This window comes from Chiloscyllium plagiosum, unplaced genomic scaffold, assembly GCF_037043375.1.
Source record: "Chiloscyllium plagiosum isolate Xiang-an unplaced genomic scaffold, Cpla_swu_hap1 HiC_scaffold_19, whole genome shotgun sequence".
Classification (NCBI taxonomy): domain Eukaryota; kingdom Metazoa; phylum Chordata; class Chondrichthyes; order Orectolobiformes; family Hemiscylliidae; genus Chiloscyllium; species Chiloscyllium plagiosum.
The window spans coordinates 22,277,475-22,296,468 of record NW_028270157.1 but is presented as its reverse complement, the minus strand read 5'-3'; the positions used below and the strand labels follow the sequence as shown (position 1 = coordinate 22,296,468).

Below are 18,994 nucleotides of genomic sequence, written 5' to 3'. Positions count from 1 at the left end.
AGAAGATACTAATGGATACAAAAAAATCTCTCACCATTCACAAACAAAATGCTCATCTCACCATTCAACACTTGGAAAATGGAACATTTTGCTCTTGATGTCAGGAGGCTTCTCATTAGTGATCAACCTTCCCCCTGGGCTGAGTGCCCACTTTGAGGGCCCACACACTATTGGTGTGTCTACACTAATCTCAGCGTTGACTTCTTGCTTCAAAATTCACTGTTATACTCAGATTTTAGAGGTCCACACTGAGGGATTAAAAAAAAGAGGCAACGTAGGTGCTGATTTCATGCAATTCTCTCAGTCTTCTCATCAATGCCAACGCGTTCAGTGTCTCAGAAGACTCTGCCCATCGTTTCTGACCAGGAGTAGAAGTATATTTGACATTGATTGGTTCAGAGAAGTATGAACTTAGAAAATAACCACATAGGTTAAGGGAATGATTCTCTGTATTCCTGGTGTTCAATTTTGCTCCTTCTCAAAATGTTTGGCCATGTAGAATTTCTGCATGTCATTTCTCCACATCTTGAAATATCCCATTTCTTGGAGTCTGAATAAATTAAGGGTTGATGCTGAAGCTGTTTATGATACTTCAAGTGATTGAAGGAAATTGTGATAGAATTTTGGCTGCAATAAGCATAGCTAAAAATATTTGGCTGAAGGTCATCACTTCTTTTTCACTGTGGATTTTAACTACTTCTTTTAGATTAATCCTTCCATTATTGAATGTTTTAGTCACAATGGCCAGTTAAAATTTAAGCTCCGAAGGCGCATAGTTTTTATTTATTCCTTCATGGGATGTGGGTGTTGCTGGCAATGTCCAGTATTTGCTCTGAATACCCTTGATCTGAGTGGCTTACTCATACAAATGGAGCAGTTAATGGTTACCCATATTACTGTGTGTCTGCAGTTATCTGTAGCCTGTGGGTTTCCTTCCCCCAAAGGACATTACTGATACAAATAAGCTGCATAACAATGGATTCGTGAACACAATTAGTGAGCAGCTTTTAATTCCATATTTATTCATTGAATTTAAATTCCATTAACTGATATGGTGGGATTTGTCTGGACATTCGTCTGGGCCTCTAAATTATTAGCCGAATAACACTACTACAACACCACACCCTTTTTTTTTAATACATTTAGACTTTGGGAAAGCGCTAGTATTTTTTGTAGCCGATGTTCCTTCTGCGCAAATTTTATTTGGCATTATTCTTCACTTTATATCTACTTATAAGCCTTCTCATATTTAGACAAACTCTGATGAGCCTGATGCTACTCCAGAGCAGAATACCCTTTTGGTGCTGCAGCAATTTCTGTGATTCTCCATAGAATAGAACCACAGAATCCCTACAGTGTGGAAACAGATCCTTCAGCCCAACAAGTCCACACCAACTCTCCGAAGAGTAACCCACCCAGACCCATTCCCCCTACCCTATATTTACCCATGACTACTGCACCTAACCTACACATCCCTGACCAGTTTGGGCAATTTAGCACAGCCAGTCCACCCAACCTGCACATCTTTGGACTGTGGGAGGAAACCGGAGCACCTGGAGGAAACCCACACAGGCACGGGGAGAATGTGCGAACTCCAGACAGATAGTTGCCCCAGGCTGGAATCGAACTCTGGCACTGAGAGGCAGCAGTGTTAACCAGTGAAACACCGTGCCACCCCATGGATTCTGTATGTCAGCTGAGCCAGTCATGGTCTCCCTCTCCATTCAGATTACAATCAAATGAAGCAAAGCTGCTCCTGGTGTCCATTTAAATTTCTATGATCTATGATCTGAAAATGCTTTAATGTGAAACACATAATGTGAAAATAACAGAACTATTTTTAGTTCAAATATTCTATATAGACTTACTGGCTTCCCCATTTCTAGCGACATTTCTTTTATTCATTTGTGGGACTTGAGTGTCGCTGGCTGGCCAGCATTGATAGCCCATCCCTATTCGCCCTTGAGAAATGGTGGTGAGCAGTCTTCTTGAATCGCTGCAGTCCACTTACTGTGGGATGACCCACAATGCCAGTAGGGAGGGAATTCCAGGATTTTGACCCAATGACTATGAAGGAACAACAGTATATTACCAAGTCCAGGTGGTGAGTGGCTTGAAGGGGAACTTGCAGGTGGTGGTGTTCCCAAGCACCTGCTGCCCTTGTCCTTCTAGATGGAAGTGGTCGTGGGTTTGGAAGTCTAAGGAGCTTTGGTGAATTTCTGCAGTGTATCTTATAGATATTACACACTGCTGATACTGAGCGCTGATGGTGGTAGGATTGAGTGTTTGTAGATGTGCTGCCAATCAAGCGGGTTGTTTTGTCCTGGATGGTGTCAACCTTCTTGAGTGTTGTTGGAGCTGCACCTATCCAGGCAAGTGGAGAGTATTCCACCACACTCCTGACTTGTGCCTTGTAGATGGTAAATAGACTTTGGGGTGTCAGAGGTGAGTTACTTACCGCAGTATCCCTAGTCTCTGACCTGCTCTTGTAGTGAGAGCAGTTGAGTTTCTGGTAAATGGTAACCCCAAGAACGTTGACATTTGGGGATTCAGTGATGGTAATACCATTGAATGTCAAGGGATAGTGGCATTTATGTGGCACGAATGTTACTTGCCACTTGTCAGCCCAAGGCTGGATATTGTCCAGATCTTGTTGCATTTGGGCACAGACTGCTTCAGTATCTGAAGAGTCACAAATGGTGCTGAACATTGTGCAATCATCGGCAAACATCCCCACTTCTGACCTTATGACAGAGGGAAGGTCATTGATGAAGCAGCTGAAGATGTTTGGGCCTAGGACACTACCCTGAAGGACTCCTGCAGAGATGTCCTGGAGCTGAGATGACTGACCCTCATGACCACAACAATCTTCCTTTGTGCTAGGTATGACTCTAACCAGCAGAGTGTTTTCCTCCATGATACCCATTAATTCCAGTTTTGCCAGGGCTCCTTGATGCTATACTCGGTCAGATGTGGCCTTGATGTCAAGGGCTGTCACTCTCACCTCCCCTCTGGAATTCAGCTCTTTTGTCCATGCTTGAACCAAGGCTGTAATGAGACCAGGAGCTGAGACCTGGCAGAACCCAAACTGGACATCACTGAGCAGGTTGTTGCTGAGCAGGTGCTGCTTGATAGCACTGTTGATGACCTCTTCCATCACTTTACTGATGATGGAGAGTAGACTGATTGGGCAGTAAATGGCCAGGTTGTATTTATGCTGCTTTTTGTGTGCGGGAAATACCTGGGCAATTTTCCACATTGTCGGGTAGATGCTGGTGTTGTAACTGTACTGGAAGAGCTTGGCTAGGAGAGTGGCAGGTTCTGGAGCACAGGTCTTCAGTACTATTGTCGGAATGTTATCAGGGCCCATTGCCATTGCAGTATCCAGTGCCTCTAGCCATTTTCGATATCCCATGGAGTGAACCAAATTGGCTGGAGACTGGTATTTGTGATGTTGGGGACCACTGGAGTAGCCCGAGATGACTCATCCACTCAGCACTTCTGACTGAAGATTGTTGCGAATGCATCAGCCTTATCTTTTGCGCGGATATGCTGGGCCCTTGCATCATTGAGAATGGGGATATTTGTGCAGCCTCCTTCTTCAGTGAGTTGTTTAATTGTCCACCACCATTCATGACTGGATGTGGAAGGACTGCAGAGCTTAGAGGTGATCCGATGGTTGTGGAATCACTTAGCTCTGTCTATCACTTGCTGCTTATGCCATTTGGCATGCAAGTAATCCTGTTTGGTAGCTTCACCAGGTTGACACCTCATTTTTAGGTATGCCTGGTGCTGCTCTTGGTTTGCCCTCCTGCATGGTAATGGTTGAGTGGGGGACATGCCAGGCCATGAGGTTGCAGATTGTGCTGGAGTACAGCTTTGCTGCTGTTGATGCCCCACAGTGCTTCATGGATGCCCAGTCCTGAGCTGTTAGATCAATTCGAAGTCTGCCCCTTTTAGCACGGTGATAGTGTCATTCAACAAGATGGAGGTTATTCTCGATGTGAAGGCGGGGCTTCATCTCCACAAGGACAGTGCGGTGGCCACTTTTACCTATACTGTCATGGACAGATGCTTCTGCAGCCAACAGATTAGTAAAGATGAGGTCAAGTATGTATTTTCCCTCTTGTTGGTTCCATCACCACCTGCTGCACACCCAGTCTAGCAGTTGTATCCTTTAGGACCCAACCAACTCAATCAGTAATGCTGCTGCCGAGCCACTCTTGGTGGTGGACATTGAAATACCCCACCCAGAGTACATTCTGCACCCTTGCCACACTCAGTGCTTCCTCCAACATGGAGGATTACTGATTCATCAGCCGAAGGAGGATGATACATGGTAACCAGTAATAGGTTTCCTTGCTCATGTTTAATCTGAAGCCATGAGACTTCATGGGGTCCAGAGTTGATGACAAGGACTCCCAGGGCAACTCTCTCCTGACTGTATACCACTATGCCACCACCTCTACTGGGTCTGTCCTGCCGGTGGGACAAGACATATCCAGGGATAGTAATGATGGTGTCTGGGGTTTTATCTGTAAGATATGATTCGTAAGAAAGACTAAGTCAGGCTGTTGCTTGACTAGTCTGTGAGACAGCTCTCCCAGTTTGGGTACTAGCCTCCTGATGATGGTCAGGAGGACTTTGCAGGGTTGACAGGGATGTCTGTGTTTTTGCTGTTGTCTTTTCCACTTCCAAGTTTGATGTCAGGTGGTCCATCTGGCTTCATGTCTTTGTTGTGACTTTCTAGCGATTGATACAATCACTGAGTGGCTTGCTAGGCCATTTCAGAGGGCAGTTGAGACCACATGGTAGATTTCCTTCCCTAAAGGACATTGGTGAACCAGATGGTTTTTCCGACAATTGGCAATGGTTTCATGATCATCAGCCCATGATATTTTAATTCCAAATTTTTTTTATTGAATTCAAATTCTTTCATCTGCTGTAGCGGGATTCAAACCCAGGTCCTCAGAACATTACTCTGGGTTTCTGGACAAACATGTCGAACAATAATACCACTTGGCCATTGCCTCCCGCTAGGATGGTGACAAAAAAAATTGCTCCTTGATTTTACCCAGATCTCACCACATCAAGCACAGATGTTCAGTAGATCCAGCTGCTGTTACCACCAGCATATTGTTAGGATCTACAGGTTAATGATCAAACATTTCAGCCATGCTATGAATATGTCAAGTGCCATGAAACCCTGGAAAGAGACATGAACTGAGGACTTCTGAGTCAGAAGCAGGAAGACTATTTACTGTGCCTCAAGACGTCCTACTATTTTTATGTTAAAAATAATCATGAAAGACATTTTAATAGTCTCAATTATTGTTCCTGTGGTGTTGAGATAAGAATTGATTTGACACAATGTAAGGCACACACTATTTTGCTAGGGATGAGATGAAGTTACATTTGAATGGATTATAAATAGGAAATTAAAAGCTAAAAGAACTGCAAGTCTGACAACATCTGAGGAGAGAAATCAGAGTTAATGTTTTGTGACTATTGACCATTCTTGACGACTGATGGACTGATGGTAGGTAGGGAAAGGATGTTTTTTATACAAATGATGGAGTGGGGTGTGGGGGGGGATAAGTAAATGATGGGTGGAAATAGAGCCCAAAGAAAGAGGAGAACAATTGGACAGACAGTCTGGGGTAATGAATAGCTGTTAATGCGGAGAATTAGTGGTTGACAATTGGTAATGTGTGGCAACAGCAAGGTTTGGTGTGTGGGATGGGGGAAAGTATGGGGAAAGATGCTCAGGCCATTAAATTATTGACCTCAATAGTAGGTCCAGAGGTTGCAGGGTTCCCAAGTGGAAAATGAGGTGCTGTTCTTCCAACTTGCACTGCAGCAAGCCAGAGACAGAAATGTTGGCGGGGCACACAGTGATTTGTTGAAGTGGCAGGCAGCTGGAAGTTCAGGGTGATTTTTGCAGACAGAATGTAAGTGTTCTGCAAAGTGGTCACCCAGTCTGCACTTCACTTCCCAAGTGAAGAGATGACCACATTGTGAGCAGTGAATACAATAGACTAGATTGAGTGAAGCGCAGGTAAAGTACTGCTTCACCTGGAAGGTGTGTCTTGAGCCTTGGATAATAAGGGGTGAAGAAATAAACGGGCAGGTGTTTCACTTTCTGCGAATGAAGGGAAAGGTGCCATGGGGCTACGGGGGGGGTGTTGGGAGTGAAGGAGAAGTGGACCAGAGTTTTCCAGAAGGAACAGTCCTTATGAAAGGCTGACGAGGAAGGGGAGGGGAATATGTATCTGGTAGTGGCATCCCACTGGAGGTGGCAGAAATGGCAGCTAATGATCCTCTGATGTGGATGCTGGTGGGATGGTAGGTGAGGACAAGGGGGGCCCTATTGCTGATGTGGGAGGGAAGAAGGTGGTGAGGACTGAAGTGCAGGTGATAGATTGAACCCGACTGAGAGCCCTGTCAACCACAGTGCTGGGAAATCTTTGGTTGAGGAAGTAGGTAGACATTTCGAAGACCCTATCGTCAAAGGTAGCATCATCAGAACAGTTGCAACAGAGACAGAGGAATTGAGAGAAAGGAATAGGGTCTTTACAGGAAGCAGGGGGTGAAAGTGTATAGTCAATGGTGGGAATCAGTGGGTGTGTAATGGATATTGTTGGCCTGCCTATCCCCAGAAATGGAAACAGAGATGTCGAGGAAGGGAAGGGAGGAGTCAAAGATGGACCAGGTTAAGGTGAGAGTGAGATTGAAAGTGGAAGCAAAATAGATAAACTTTTCCAATTCTGAATGAGACTGGGAAATAGCACCGATGTTGTCATCAGTATACTGGAGAAAGAATTGTGGATGGGGGCCAGACTTAGATTGGAACAAGGAATGTTCCATGTACCCCACAAAGAGACAGACATAACTGGGGCCCATGTGAGTGCACATGGTCACCCTGTTTACCCGAAGAAAGTGAGAGGCGTTAAAAGGGAAGTTGCTCAGGGTGAGGATGAGCTCAGCCAGACACTGCAAGTTGGTGGTTCAGGCCTTTTTTCCGGAAAGAAGCGGACAGCCCTGACACCATCCTAATGGAGGATGGACATGTAAAGGGATTGAATATGTCAGGTGCCATGAAACCCTGGAAAGAGACATGAACTGAGGACTTCGGAGTCAGAAGCAGGAAGACTACTTACTGTGCCTCAAGACCTCCTACTTTTTTATGTTAAAAATAATCATGAAAGGCATTTTAATAGTCTGAATTATTGTTCCTGTGGTGTTGAGATGAGAATTGATTTGACACAGTGTAAGGCACACATTATTTTGCTAGGGATGAGATGAAGTTATATTTAAATGGATCATAAATAGGAAATTAAAAGCCAAATGAACTGCGGATGCAAGTCTATCAGCATCTGAGGAGAGTAATTCACACCCCTCCTAAACACCGTACCCCAATGGCACTTCCCTCTTCAAATCGCAGAAGATGTAACGCCTGCTCATTTATTTCCTCCCCCCTTTTTATCCAAGGCTTAAGACACACCTTCAAGGTAAAGTAGTGCTTTACTTGCACTGCACTCAATCTATTGGCTCTGTCTGAGCTCATCTTCACCCTGAACACCCTGAATGTCCATGGTAAAGATGAGGCAGCTGGAAATTCTGATACTTATGTAAAGGGTCAGAGGAATTGTGGATGTAAATTGGAAGGGACTGGACTAAGGCAGAAAAAAAATTGAATTGAGGTAGGGTTTTCTGGGGCAGGAGCAGACCGAAACAATGGCAGACCGTGGCAGCCCTGTTTGTGGATTTTGGGAAAGAGGTAGAAGTGAGCTGTGCAGGATTGGGAGAGTATGAGCTTAGAGACAGTGGAGGGGATATCACCAGATGAAATAAGGTTTGTGATTGTAGTGGGCACATTGGCCTGATGTACCGTGGTGGAGTCATAGTCCAGGGTGAGATAGGAGATGGTATCGGAGAGCTGGCATTGCAATGTAGAGGTCAGTAGGAAATAAGGAATGCACAGATTTCTCACTTCTGTCCTTCCTGACAGCTCCTGATTTGCTTGAACTGGAGACCTCACTATTCGCTGGGGATTCTGCAGTCTCAACAGAGCGCAGGCCTTTCGGTGGCCAGCTACTGCTGAGCAGCCCTCATCATTGTTAACTATGGACCCATTCTCTCCCTGACAGTGACATCACTGTAGCCATCTTGCTTCAAGAGAGATTCACGTCAAGGGTCTCCATCCAAACGATCAAGCAAACAGATTTTTCTTTTAAGAAAAGCTAAATAAAGAAGTAAATGCATTGCAACAGAAATGGCTGGAGAAACACAGCAGGTCAGGCAGCATCTGTGGAGAGAAAGCAAGGTTACTCTTCTTTATATATTTGGAGAAGGCATTGAAGGAAGGATGTTCCCACCCCTTCAACTACAGGCCACTTATAAGCTGCATTGCCGTAATCTTCACAATCGCTGTTATTGGCTTGACACTATTGGCTGATTCTTCTTCATCAATATCATTGCCACCACTGACATTGTGGGATTGATTTTTAATGCTGGTTGCATGGTAGTACTGGACAATTATATTTAGATCCTGATGGCTTCTGTCCTTTTGAGATATAAATCTGCAAGACATTTAAATAGGTCAAGAGTGCATCTAAAGTGGTTGGGCAAATGGAGGGTTTGTATTACATCAATGGGACCTCATCACGATTTTAACAGAGGCCAGAGTAGAATGGCCTTCATAGATATCCCCCACAAACTAAGTAAACAGCAATCAGGCAATGGTCTAGAGACAGAAGAAATCCTGCTGTTACATTGCAAAGAATTCCTTCATGGGACCAGGAGGAGCAAGAATGGTCCTTCTATGCTACTTACTGGGAAATCCACAATCTATTCCTGTTGGCAGTTACCTTGTATCCTCTTGACACCATTCAGGGCAGGAACTTGACTGGTGGCATTTAATATGGCCCAGTGGTTATATATTCCCTTCAGTGACAAAGCAGGTAATTCGGTCTATCAAGTCCACACTGACCCTCCAAAGAGCATCGTAACCAGAGCCACCCCCTATCCCTGCATTTTCCATGGCTATCCCACCTAGTCTGCACATCCCTGGATACTACGAGGCAATTTAGCATGGCTAATCCAACTAACCTGCACATCTTTGGACAGTGGGAGGAAACTGGAGCACCTGGAGGAAACCCACACAGCCACGGGGAGAGCATGCAAACTCTACACAAACAGTTGCCCAAGGTTGGAATCGAACCGAGGTCCCTGGCGATGTGAAGCAATAGTGCTAACTACTGAGCCTCCGTGCCACCCCGAACTAGCAATATAATCAGCGTAGTCTCCTGGCACATCTACCCGCTGGAAAATCAACATGCTGGAGCAGGTTGCAGAAGCAGAAGACAGTAGGGGGCAGCTATTCTTAATTACCAATTGTACCAGGTTATCCTACTTGGTTGGCAATTCAACTGCGTCTACTATGATTTTCCTCCGGCATCTACACAGACATTGTCAACTGGGGTCGCCCAACGGTCTTTGGGTACAGGGATCCTGACCAGCTTTCTCATTCTCAACCTGGTCATTGTGACAACTGAACTGCCAAGTATCACTATGGGGTATGCTCAGATCTTTTGAGGAACCTTATTCCTGTAATTCCATCACCCATTCCATTAATATACAAAGCAAGCTGGGACTGTTAAAATACAAATTTAGAAGCATCATTTTTACTAAGAGTAAATTTTCTCAAAACCAAGTCATTCAACATCTGAAAATTTCAGGCAACGTTTTTAAGAGTTGGTTGTAAAATATGGAAGACTGACATCACTTTTTGTAAAGCAATCTGTGATCAATTCTTGGAGGCCACAGCTCATAAATGTTTGCAGAATGTATCAGAGCTCTGCTAAGCAGCAGAAAACCATATCACTACTGGCTGGCATCCTCCATATTTTGTACAAATGCAAGGAAATCTGAATTAGCCTCTGGTCTGAACTGCTTTACAATTCTTCTCTCTATGCATGCATATAGATTTACCATTAATGTACCTGCAGATCATACCAATTCAGTTTGAGTTCAATTCTTTTTATGTTTAAATGTGATTTTGTGGAACAGGTGTTATTTGAAGTTAACAAGCGTTTCGCTCCAAAATGTATTGTTCAATGAAATAAAAGCAAGCAGCTTTTCTGAATGAATACTTGCTGGTATCCATTTCATTGCTTTCCTTAGAACACCTGTCTTAGGTTTTAAACTATAATTGTGGTAAATATCCACCAACTGGATTATATTCCACGATACACTAAGCCACTCTTTGTTAGAAAACACCTATTTTCCACATTCTAAGATGAAAATTGGGCATTCAGTTTAAAGCAATTCTAAGTCTATCTTTTTTTGGCTAAATCGTCTACTTCAGCTGCCAGGCCTTACTCTCACCAGTTTTTTTGTGTATAAATCAGATAAATAGTTTCAGGCTTTTTATTCCATTATTGTTCATGCACTACCTCGCTTAGGACTTTAGAGTCAATGACAAATGGCAGACCACTCATGGAATGAATTTGTATAGAGATGATAATTACTCCCAACATTCAGTTCCTTAAGTATATTTTTATATGCACCATTAATCTAGCTTTGCTTGGACACAGGGCTGCTATTTGACTTGGCCGTGTAGCTTCACGTGATGTGAGCTTCCCTGCAAAGAAAATAGAAGTGTCATCCTATGGACTCATGAAGGATATAACATGACACAGTCTGGTAGATGCTATTAGATTCTGATCAATATACAGCACTCTCAATTTTGTATGTTTTGCAAGTAAGATTTTTATCTTGCCACTGAAAATGAGATTGATGGAATCTGAGGCCACCCAGTCATTGAGTTTCTAGCTATCTCTCTGTGCATATCTGTGCACACAGCTGGAAGTTTGTTTATTTCTTGCTGTAATATAACATTTACCACAAGCATCGTTTACTCACATTAATCACTTCTGTAGCTATAGTGCAGAAGGTTCCCAAGCTTTTTGCCTTTAAGGCACAGGCAGAAAAAATCCACCCTCAGGAATATCATTTAGGCCTCAAAATCACAGGGTCCAATGACAGAAGATACAATTGCTGAGGCCCATTACTGATTCACCACTCTACATCCACTCAGCCTCCTGTAAATGTTACTAGTTGTCCCCTCCCCAAGCCTAACAGAAGGAAATTTGGGAACAGAAACTTGCTTGATTTAATTCTTTTTCTTCCCAGACATGCCAAGGGAATGTAATGACTGAAAATCCCTCTTCAGTGTTTCTATAACTGGTTGTCTCCTGACGTGTACTGACTATGGTTCATGGGCCCCTAAATTACTCCAATTTATATGAATGTGCAATGTACCTATTTCTGACAGGAACTCTAGCTGCCACATTTGATACTGCCAGAAAAATCAGAATGATCACAGTTCATTAATAAGGCATCAGGACAAGCAACTGTTTTATTTTGGTCCCACTGCGCGTGGAGGTGAAAACTGCTTCTCTATCACTTTGTTTCAAAGCTGCAGTTGTATTTCTGGGTTAAGGCAGCATGCACTTTTCTATGGGCTGATTGCTTTGCCCACATACAGAATGTTGTGCTGGCTCCCTTACATCGCTGGTGAATAGCAATCTGCTTGAAAATAAACTGTAGAGGTTAGTCTTCATGGGTCACTGGATAAATTACACAGTGTAATGTGGTACTGAGCCTTGCTGATTAGTAAGGCTACAGGCTTATTGTTTCATCTGTACTGTTAACTGATACCAGTTTACATGATACTGAAAGCACTACAATTGATCTCAATGTGATTAAGCTTAGAGGTGAGGCAAATGATCATTCCAACTCAAGATCCCATTGGGAACTACATGTGTCAGCACATTGGACAAGAGTGGGCTCAAGCTCACCCACAGCTCTTATAGCAAAATAAACTGTCAACAACACAATCTAATTGACTAATGAAGTATGGTTACCTCGCTGAAGTCCTAGGTAGCTGATAGAACCGATAAAAGTTTAGTTTATTGTGACCCAGCACCTTTAGTGAGGAGGGAACAAGTTTGGAAAGAAAAGTTTAATAAGTTATTTGTAAAGAAGCCATATGGATCATTTTAACTTAATAGAGCAGAGGTTAGCCATGAGCCTATTGTGCCTGCTCCACTATTCAGTGAGATCATGGCTGATCTTTACCCTCATCTCCACTTTCCTGCATTATCCCTTTATCCAATTTTCATTTGGATTATTGATTTACTGTTAGTCATTTCACTTTATCATGTCATTACTTATTTCAGGTAACTTTGCTTAACAAACACCAATCAGTTACCCAAGGCAACCATTTTTATTATTAACTAGGTTCAATATATTTATTCTGCTTCAGACTAAGAGCAGCATTGTAATACTTACAGCTCCTCAAGGAAATACATGTTGAAAAGGCCATTCTGCGGCAGCTCAGTAATATTGTTCATGCTGAGATCTCTAGGAAAGAAGAATGAAGTGAAGATTGCGTTAGATGCAACATTTTAATTTGGCTGTTTGCATTGAACTCTGTTAACTAATAATTACATTGAAAACATCCTGCAACTGAGGACGTGACATAGTTTTAACAAAAATCAAATGGGAAAGATTTAATTCTGGAATGTCTTAGATGCTCATTTTAATATCAAGTTTGGAATGTCAATTATATTATTCAGACTGTACAAATATTCTGAAAATTACTTCTACACAGCAATACTTTGGAGTGTATGCTACTCTGTGAAATGAACTAATGATTGATAGCAATTAATTATACAATGAGAATTTTTTTTGTATTTTCAACAAATCCTTTTAAGTGAGTGTGTATATACGATATGCTTATTTTCCATGCAGGGAAATGAAATAAGGTGACAAACAAAATTGTAATGTGAGCTGGTTCTACACCACATTTTCTGATGGTCATCCTTAGTTATTCTCGGTACATGGTATTAATAATGTTCCTTTGTAATGCTGAGATAAATCACGTATTGTATCGGGGAATATCATTTCTGTTCACTTTAATATTTTTAATAGATTTCCTGTGTCAATGTATCTATTTGGCTTTATCACAGGCTATGGGGTGACATTGATAAGCACAGGGAATTTAGCCAAATGTAAATATCTGTCCAACAATATGGTCCCTTTTAGACTGGAACAATTTCTTGAGCAAAGGGATGTTTGTCCACAGGCTCAGTAACAGTAAAGATTCTGATTTTTTGATAGAACTAAGAAGACCAATAATTCAGAAACATGAGATTCCCATAATATTTAAAAGCAATTAAAACATATTTTGCATGCAATTGGCTTGTAAAGTTGGAATAGCCATTCCAAAACCAAAATATCATGAGAAACATATTAAATGTGAACTTAGATGATAACTGAAATGGAGGTTTCTCTAAATCAACTTTGTCATTAAATTAAGATTTTAACTGCAAAGTTTTGCTCTGTTTCTATAAGTTGTTGTTGTGTTTGGTACTCATGCTATCTTTTGATATGATCTGAAAATGCATCGAACTTGTTTACTTTAAAATAAAATCAATTATACACATTTATTATAATTTTCAAAATTCTTTCTGCTTGGATATACTAATGACTTCCAGGATAGTCTGCAAAAGACAAATGGCCTAAGGACAATTACTATTCAAAAAGATTTTAAATATAAACAGTCCTGCTATAAGTCTCTCTTGGGCAGGTGCAATCAACCACCTAAGCTATTTTTGTGGTCTATGATCAATGGAATGAAATACCTTCATGGAAACTATAGGAAGTTCACTAATAAGAGCTGTCAAAAGAATCTCCACTTCTGTGCAATGTGACTTTGCAATTCTTTTATCACACCGACTGCAGACAGCTGTCAGATGTTTTGACTGCATAATGCAGGAAAGGTATGCCAAAGTTTAACTGGTCGAGTAAAAATCCTTGACAATATCATCAAAAGATAATGGAAAACAACATCTAACTGAATGAAACTTTCATTATCTATAACAGTGATCACTGCCAGACCCCACAGTTTTACAAAGCACACTATGTGCTTTTATTACTGATACATGCCTCTAAGAATGAAGAATAAACCTTGGAATTCAGTACACTGATCACATGCAAGCAGTTAGCATTTTAATATTTAGATAAATATTCGAAAACATTTCAAATACTTTTTTCTACAGCTTATTAGCTGTTTACAAATCTTGAAATCATATAAAAAATTCAATCTGATTAAATAGCTGAAACATGTACACAAAAGAGATGAGTTTTAATTAAAATGTTTTTGAAAATAATATATACAAATCTTCCTCCAGTAAAATTTTCTTAACTGTCCTCAAGTATAAGTACAGTTTGCAATCACTACTGGCTGCATTTGTTGAACCTTAAGATTTTTCAAAATTAGTTGGATGCTGGATAAATGGTTCCAATGGTTGATATCTTGGGATTCTATTTTTAAAGTAAAGATTATTGGTTGCATACCATTACCTCTCTGCCCGAAATGGGTAATATGCCTTTATTAATATAGCATTTGTTTTGCAGTTGAAGTGCTTTCTTTTATTGGTCAGAGTATTGGGTACAGGAGTTAGGAGGTCATGTTGCAGGACATCGGTTAGGCCACTTTTGGAATAGTGTGTGCCATTCTGGTCTCCTTCACATCGTAAGGACATTGTGAAATGTGAAAGGATTCAGAAAAGATTTACAAGGATGTGGCCAGGGTTGGAGGATTTGAGCTACAGGAAGAGGTTGAATAGGTTAGGGCTGTTTCCCCTGGAGTGCCGGAGGCTGAGGGATGACCTTATCGAGGTTTATAGAATCATGAGAAGCATGGATAGGATAAACAGACAATGTCTTTTCCCTGGGGTGGGGGAGTCCAGAACTAGAGGGCATAGATTTAGGGTGAGGGGGGGGAAGATATAAAAGAGACCTAAAGGGCAACCTTTCCACACAGAGGTTGGTACATGTATGGAATGAGCGACAAGAGGAAGTGGAGGGGGCTAATACAATTGCAACATTCAAAAGGTATCTGAAAGGGTGTATGAATAGGAAGGTTTGGATGGAGATGGGCCAGGTGCTGGCAAGTGGGACTAGGTTAGGTTGGGATATCTGGTCGGCATGGACAAATTAGACCGACAGGTCTGCTTCCGTGCTGTACATCTCCATGACTCTATGATTCCAAGTTGTTTTGGAAGTGGCATACATTATAACGGTTCATAGAATCATATAATCCCTACAGTGAGGAAGCAGGCCATTTGGCCCGTTGAGTCCACAATGACCCTATGAAGAGCATCCTACCCTGGCCCACCCATCTAACCTACACATCCCTGGACACTATCGGCAAATTAGCATTGCCAATCAACCTATCCTGCACAGCTTTGGGAGAAACCAGACCACCCAGATGAAACCCGTGCAGAACACTGGGAGAATGTGCAAACTCTTTATAGACAGCTACCCAAGGCTTGACTTAAACCTAGGTCCCGGGTTTTAATCACTGAGACACCGTGCAATCCAGTTCCTAACTGGTGATATTTCTCATGTGCATTCTGGCTGCAATAACTGCTGGAAATATCTGGTCGGCATGGACAAATTAGACCGACAGGTCTGCTTCCGTGCTGTACATCTCCATGACTCTATGATTCCAAGTTGTTTTGGAAGTGGCATACATTATAACGGTTCATAGAATCATATAATCCCTACAGTGAGGAAGCAGGCCATTTGGCCCGTTGAGTCCACAATGACCCTATGAAGAGCATCCTACCCTGGCCCACCCATCTAACCTACACATCCCTGGACACTATCGGCAAATTAGCATTGCCAATCAACCTATCCTGCACAGCTTTGGGAGAAACCAGACCACCCAGATGAAACCCGTGCAGAACACTGGGAGAATGTGCAAACTCTTTATAGACAGCTACCCAAGGCTTGACTTAAACCTAGGTCCCTGGGTTTTAATCACTGAGACACCGTGCAATCCAGTTCCTAACTGGTGATATTTCTCATGTGCATTCTGGCTGCAATAACTGCTGGAAATGCCTGGGGAAGGATAGTCTGAACAACAAACCAAACTGCTAATGATGTTTGGAGACGGAGGCTGTGACCATTGGCAGCTTTTGAATAATTGAAGACACATCTGCAGCTGACCCACCTTCTCACATCCTCTTCTGCTTCGTTCTGCAATTCTTTTCTGATTTACTGCCTCCAGGTGGTGTAAGTAAACTGCATCTCTTGCTTTTCCACCCTCACCCGACTTGACCTACACCATTGACATTCTGTACACCTTTCACATTACCCCCCAACAACTTTACTTTGGTGGCTTTCTTCATTGAGGTACTCACAAATCACAAACTGGTCAAGTCATGTTGAAAGAAAAAGGATTTGGAAGAGCAGGAAGACAGTGATGATGCAGAAACAAGGTTGAGTATGTCTTCTATTGCAGAGAACACAAGAGAATATCCAGATGGAGCGGTCCAAAGAGAAAGACTGATGAATGTGCACAGTATGATGCTTGACATATTGGCAGAAAGCCTGCAGTCACTGTCAAGCAGCATGAAGATGCTCTTGATATTATGTGTCAGCCAGCTACACTGGCACCCATGCCAAGATGGTGCAATCCCACACTGGGCTGTCTTGGACTAGGGTCGCTGAACTCATCCTGTACGGTCAGAAGTGAGACGACACCAGATTATAGTCCAACAGGTTTATTTGAAATCACAAACGTTTGGGATGTTGCCTCTTTGTCAGATGAAGTTAACAGCCATCTGCAATTTGGAGCTCCTAGTATAGCATAAAGGGGAAGCTTGAGAGCCAGGCAAAGACACAAGCAAGACAGACATTACAAGGGTGAATTGTTTATTTTTGTGTGGAGTATGATATGGTTGATCTTATAAATCTGGCTTACAATGTTTACTTTTTGGTCACTTTTGTTCAGTATTATAGACAACATAATGCTCTAATGACAGAGGGAAGGTTGGGTTATAGTGGGTCATTGTGAGGCATCAGTGTACATGGAACTATTTTGACATAGAACATAATTATATTCAGTGAAAGTGAGTCCTAGCGTCTGGCCATTCATTATGCTATTCTCAAAAGAAATCTAAATTAGCATACAGCAACAACTGAATATGTCCTGTTAACAGACCCTGAGCAGTAACTCAATACATACTCCATTACTGGAACCAGACAGAAAGGTGATCGGGTCTTGAGAGGAACCTCTTTATCTTACTTGTTTCCCCATTTTATCTTGCTGTTGGTCTTGCTTTCCTGAAAGTTGTGCCTCACATAGGGATGCAATTCCACAGGTGAGATCACTTCATCAATTTATGGAATCATAGGATTGGACAGCACAGGAGGCTATTCATTCCACTAAGTCTGTGATGACTCTTTCAAAGAGCAATCCAGTTAGTCTTACTGAAACCTACCTCCCAACCCCAACTCTCACTTCCCTGTGGGGATTTTCCTTAGCTCAACCACTTACCTGATTCCCTTTCTAATTAAAGTTTTCACTATCTCATCAGGCTGTGCATGTCATCCACATTCATTGCACTACAGTCACCAACACACTTCTCTCCTTCTTACAGGCACAGAACTATGGGCAGTGGTGCATGACTGACAAGGTTCAGGATGTTGTTGCATGTTTTCACCTCAATGGAATAGACAGTACCCACCCTTATTGAAATGGTCATGATAATCTGCGGTCAGTGGTGGGTTTGAAATCACCGAAGGTGACTCTAGTAATCATAACTTTCTTATTCCCTCTTCCTTCATTCCACAATCTCTTTTGATTTACTATGATGTAAGCATGTGCTCTTTGTTCTCTCCATCACAATCTGACCTCTCACAGCCACCCTTTCAGATGTATGAGAACTACTAGCTAGACAAGCACTTATTAAAAATACAAGAGGATGAAGATAGAAGAGCATGAGTAGATTGATGAAGAAATACTGTCACTCCCATACTCATTGTGCTCATATTTCAGAGGGATTGATTAGAAGGAGGGGGGATTTGCACAGGTGAGACATCAATCTCAGTGCCTAGTTACTGGGGTGATTTCTTCTCCTAACATACATGAATGATCTAGGTCTTGATTAGCAGGGGTTTGCAGACAACAGAAAACTTGAAGTAACTGTGAACCGTGAAAAGGGCAGTGTCCAACTCTACATTACTCTAACTCAATGGATAGATGGCAGATGAAATTCAATTTTCAATTTTGAGAAGTGTGAGGTGATTGATTTTCATATAACATGACCAAATAGTATCCAGTAAAGGGTACTGTTCTGAAGGATGTGCATGAATAGAAAGACTTTGATGTATATATGCATAAGTCATCGAACATGGCAGGACAGCTAGAGGTAGCTTTTAATAGAGCAAAATAGGGCTTCATTAATAGATGCATAGAATACAAGAGCAATGAGATTATGCTGAATTAAGACATAAGGTTTATATTATGAGAATGATTCAAGGGATAAGAACCTTCAGTTATGAGGATAGATTGATAGAATTTGGGACTGAATTCTGTGGAGGCAAAACAGCCAAGTGGAGATTTGATAGAAATCTACAAAGTCATGGCAGGCCAGGACAGAGTAGATAGTGAGAAACTGTTCCCTCATAAAAGAACCAAGAAACATGAGCACATGTTTACAGTAATTTGCAAAAAAAGCAAATCTGAGGTCAGAAAGAACTTTTTCACACAGCAGGTAGTTACAGTCTAGGATGCAGTGTCTGGAAATGTGGTGATAGCAGGTTTAACAGAGCCATTCGAGAGCTCACGAGGCGATTATTTAAATAGAAGCAATGCACAGGGGTTATGGGGAAAAGGTAGGAGATTTGCAATGGGTCAAAATGTTCTGGTGCAGACATGATGAGCTGAATGGCCTCCTTCTGTATATTTTAATTATTCTGCGATTCTGGACAAAGGGAAAGTTTACTAACAATTCAGGACTTTGTCATAGGCCATTTTCTATATCAATGTGCACAGAAATGCTAAATATATAGGCAGATCTGCTCCACTATAAAGGAGTGTGGAGGTGTTCTACATCAGCCCTGCACAGAG

At 42.0% G+C, this 18,994-nt stretch overlaps 1 protein-coding gene across 3 annotated transcripts in view; it reads right to left on the bottom strand.

The window, feature by feature from the left end:
• The window catches only part of LOC122559759 (leucine-rich repeat-containing G protein-coupled receptor 5-like), a 164,164-nt gene that overhangs the window by 100,665 nt on the left and 44,505 nt on the right, over positions 1–18,994 (bottom strand). For all 3 annotated transcript variants that reach the window (XM_087997117.1, XM_043709735.2, XM_087997118.1), the window contains exon 2: positions 12,358–12,429. In XM_087997117.1, coding sequence (XP_087853243.1) covers positions 12,358–12,429 — 72 coding nt within the window. The remainder of the gene's footprint in view (positions 1–12,357; positions 12,430–18,994) is intronic.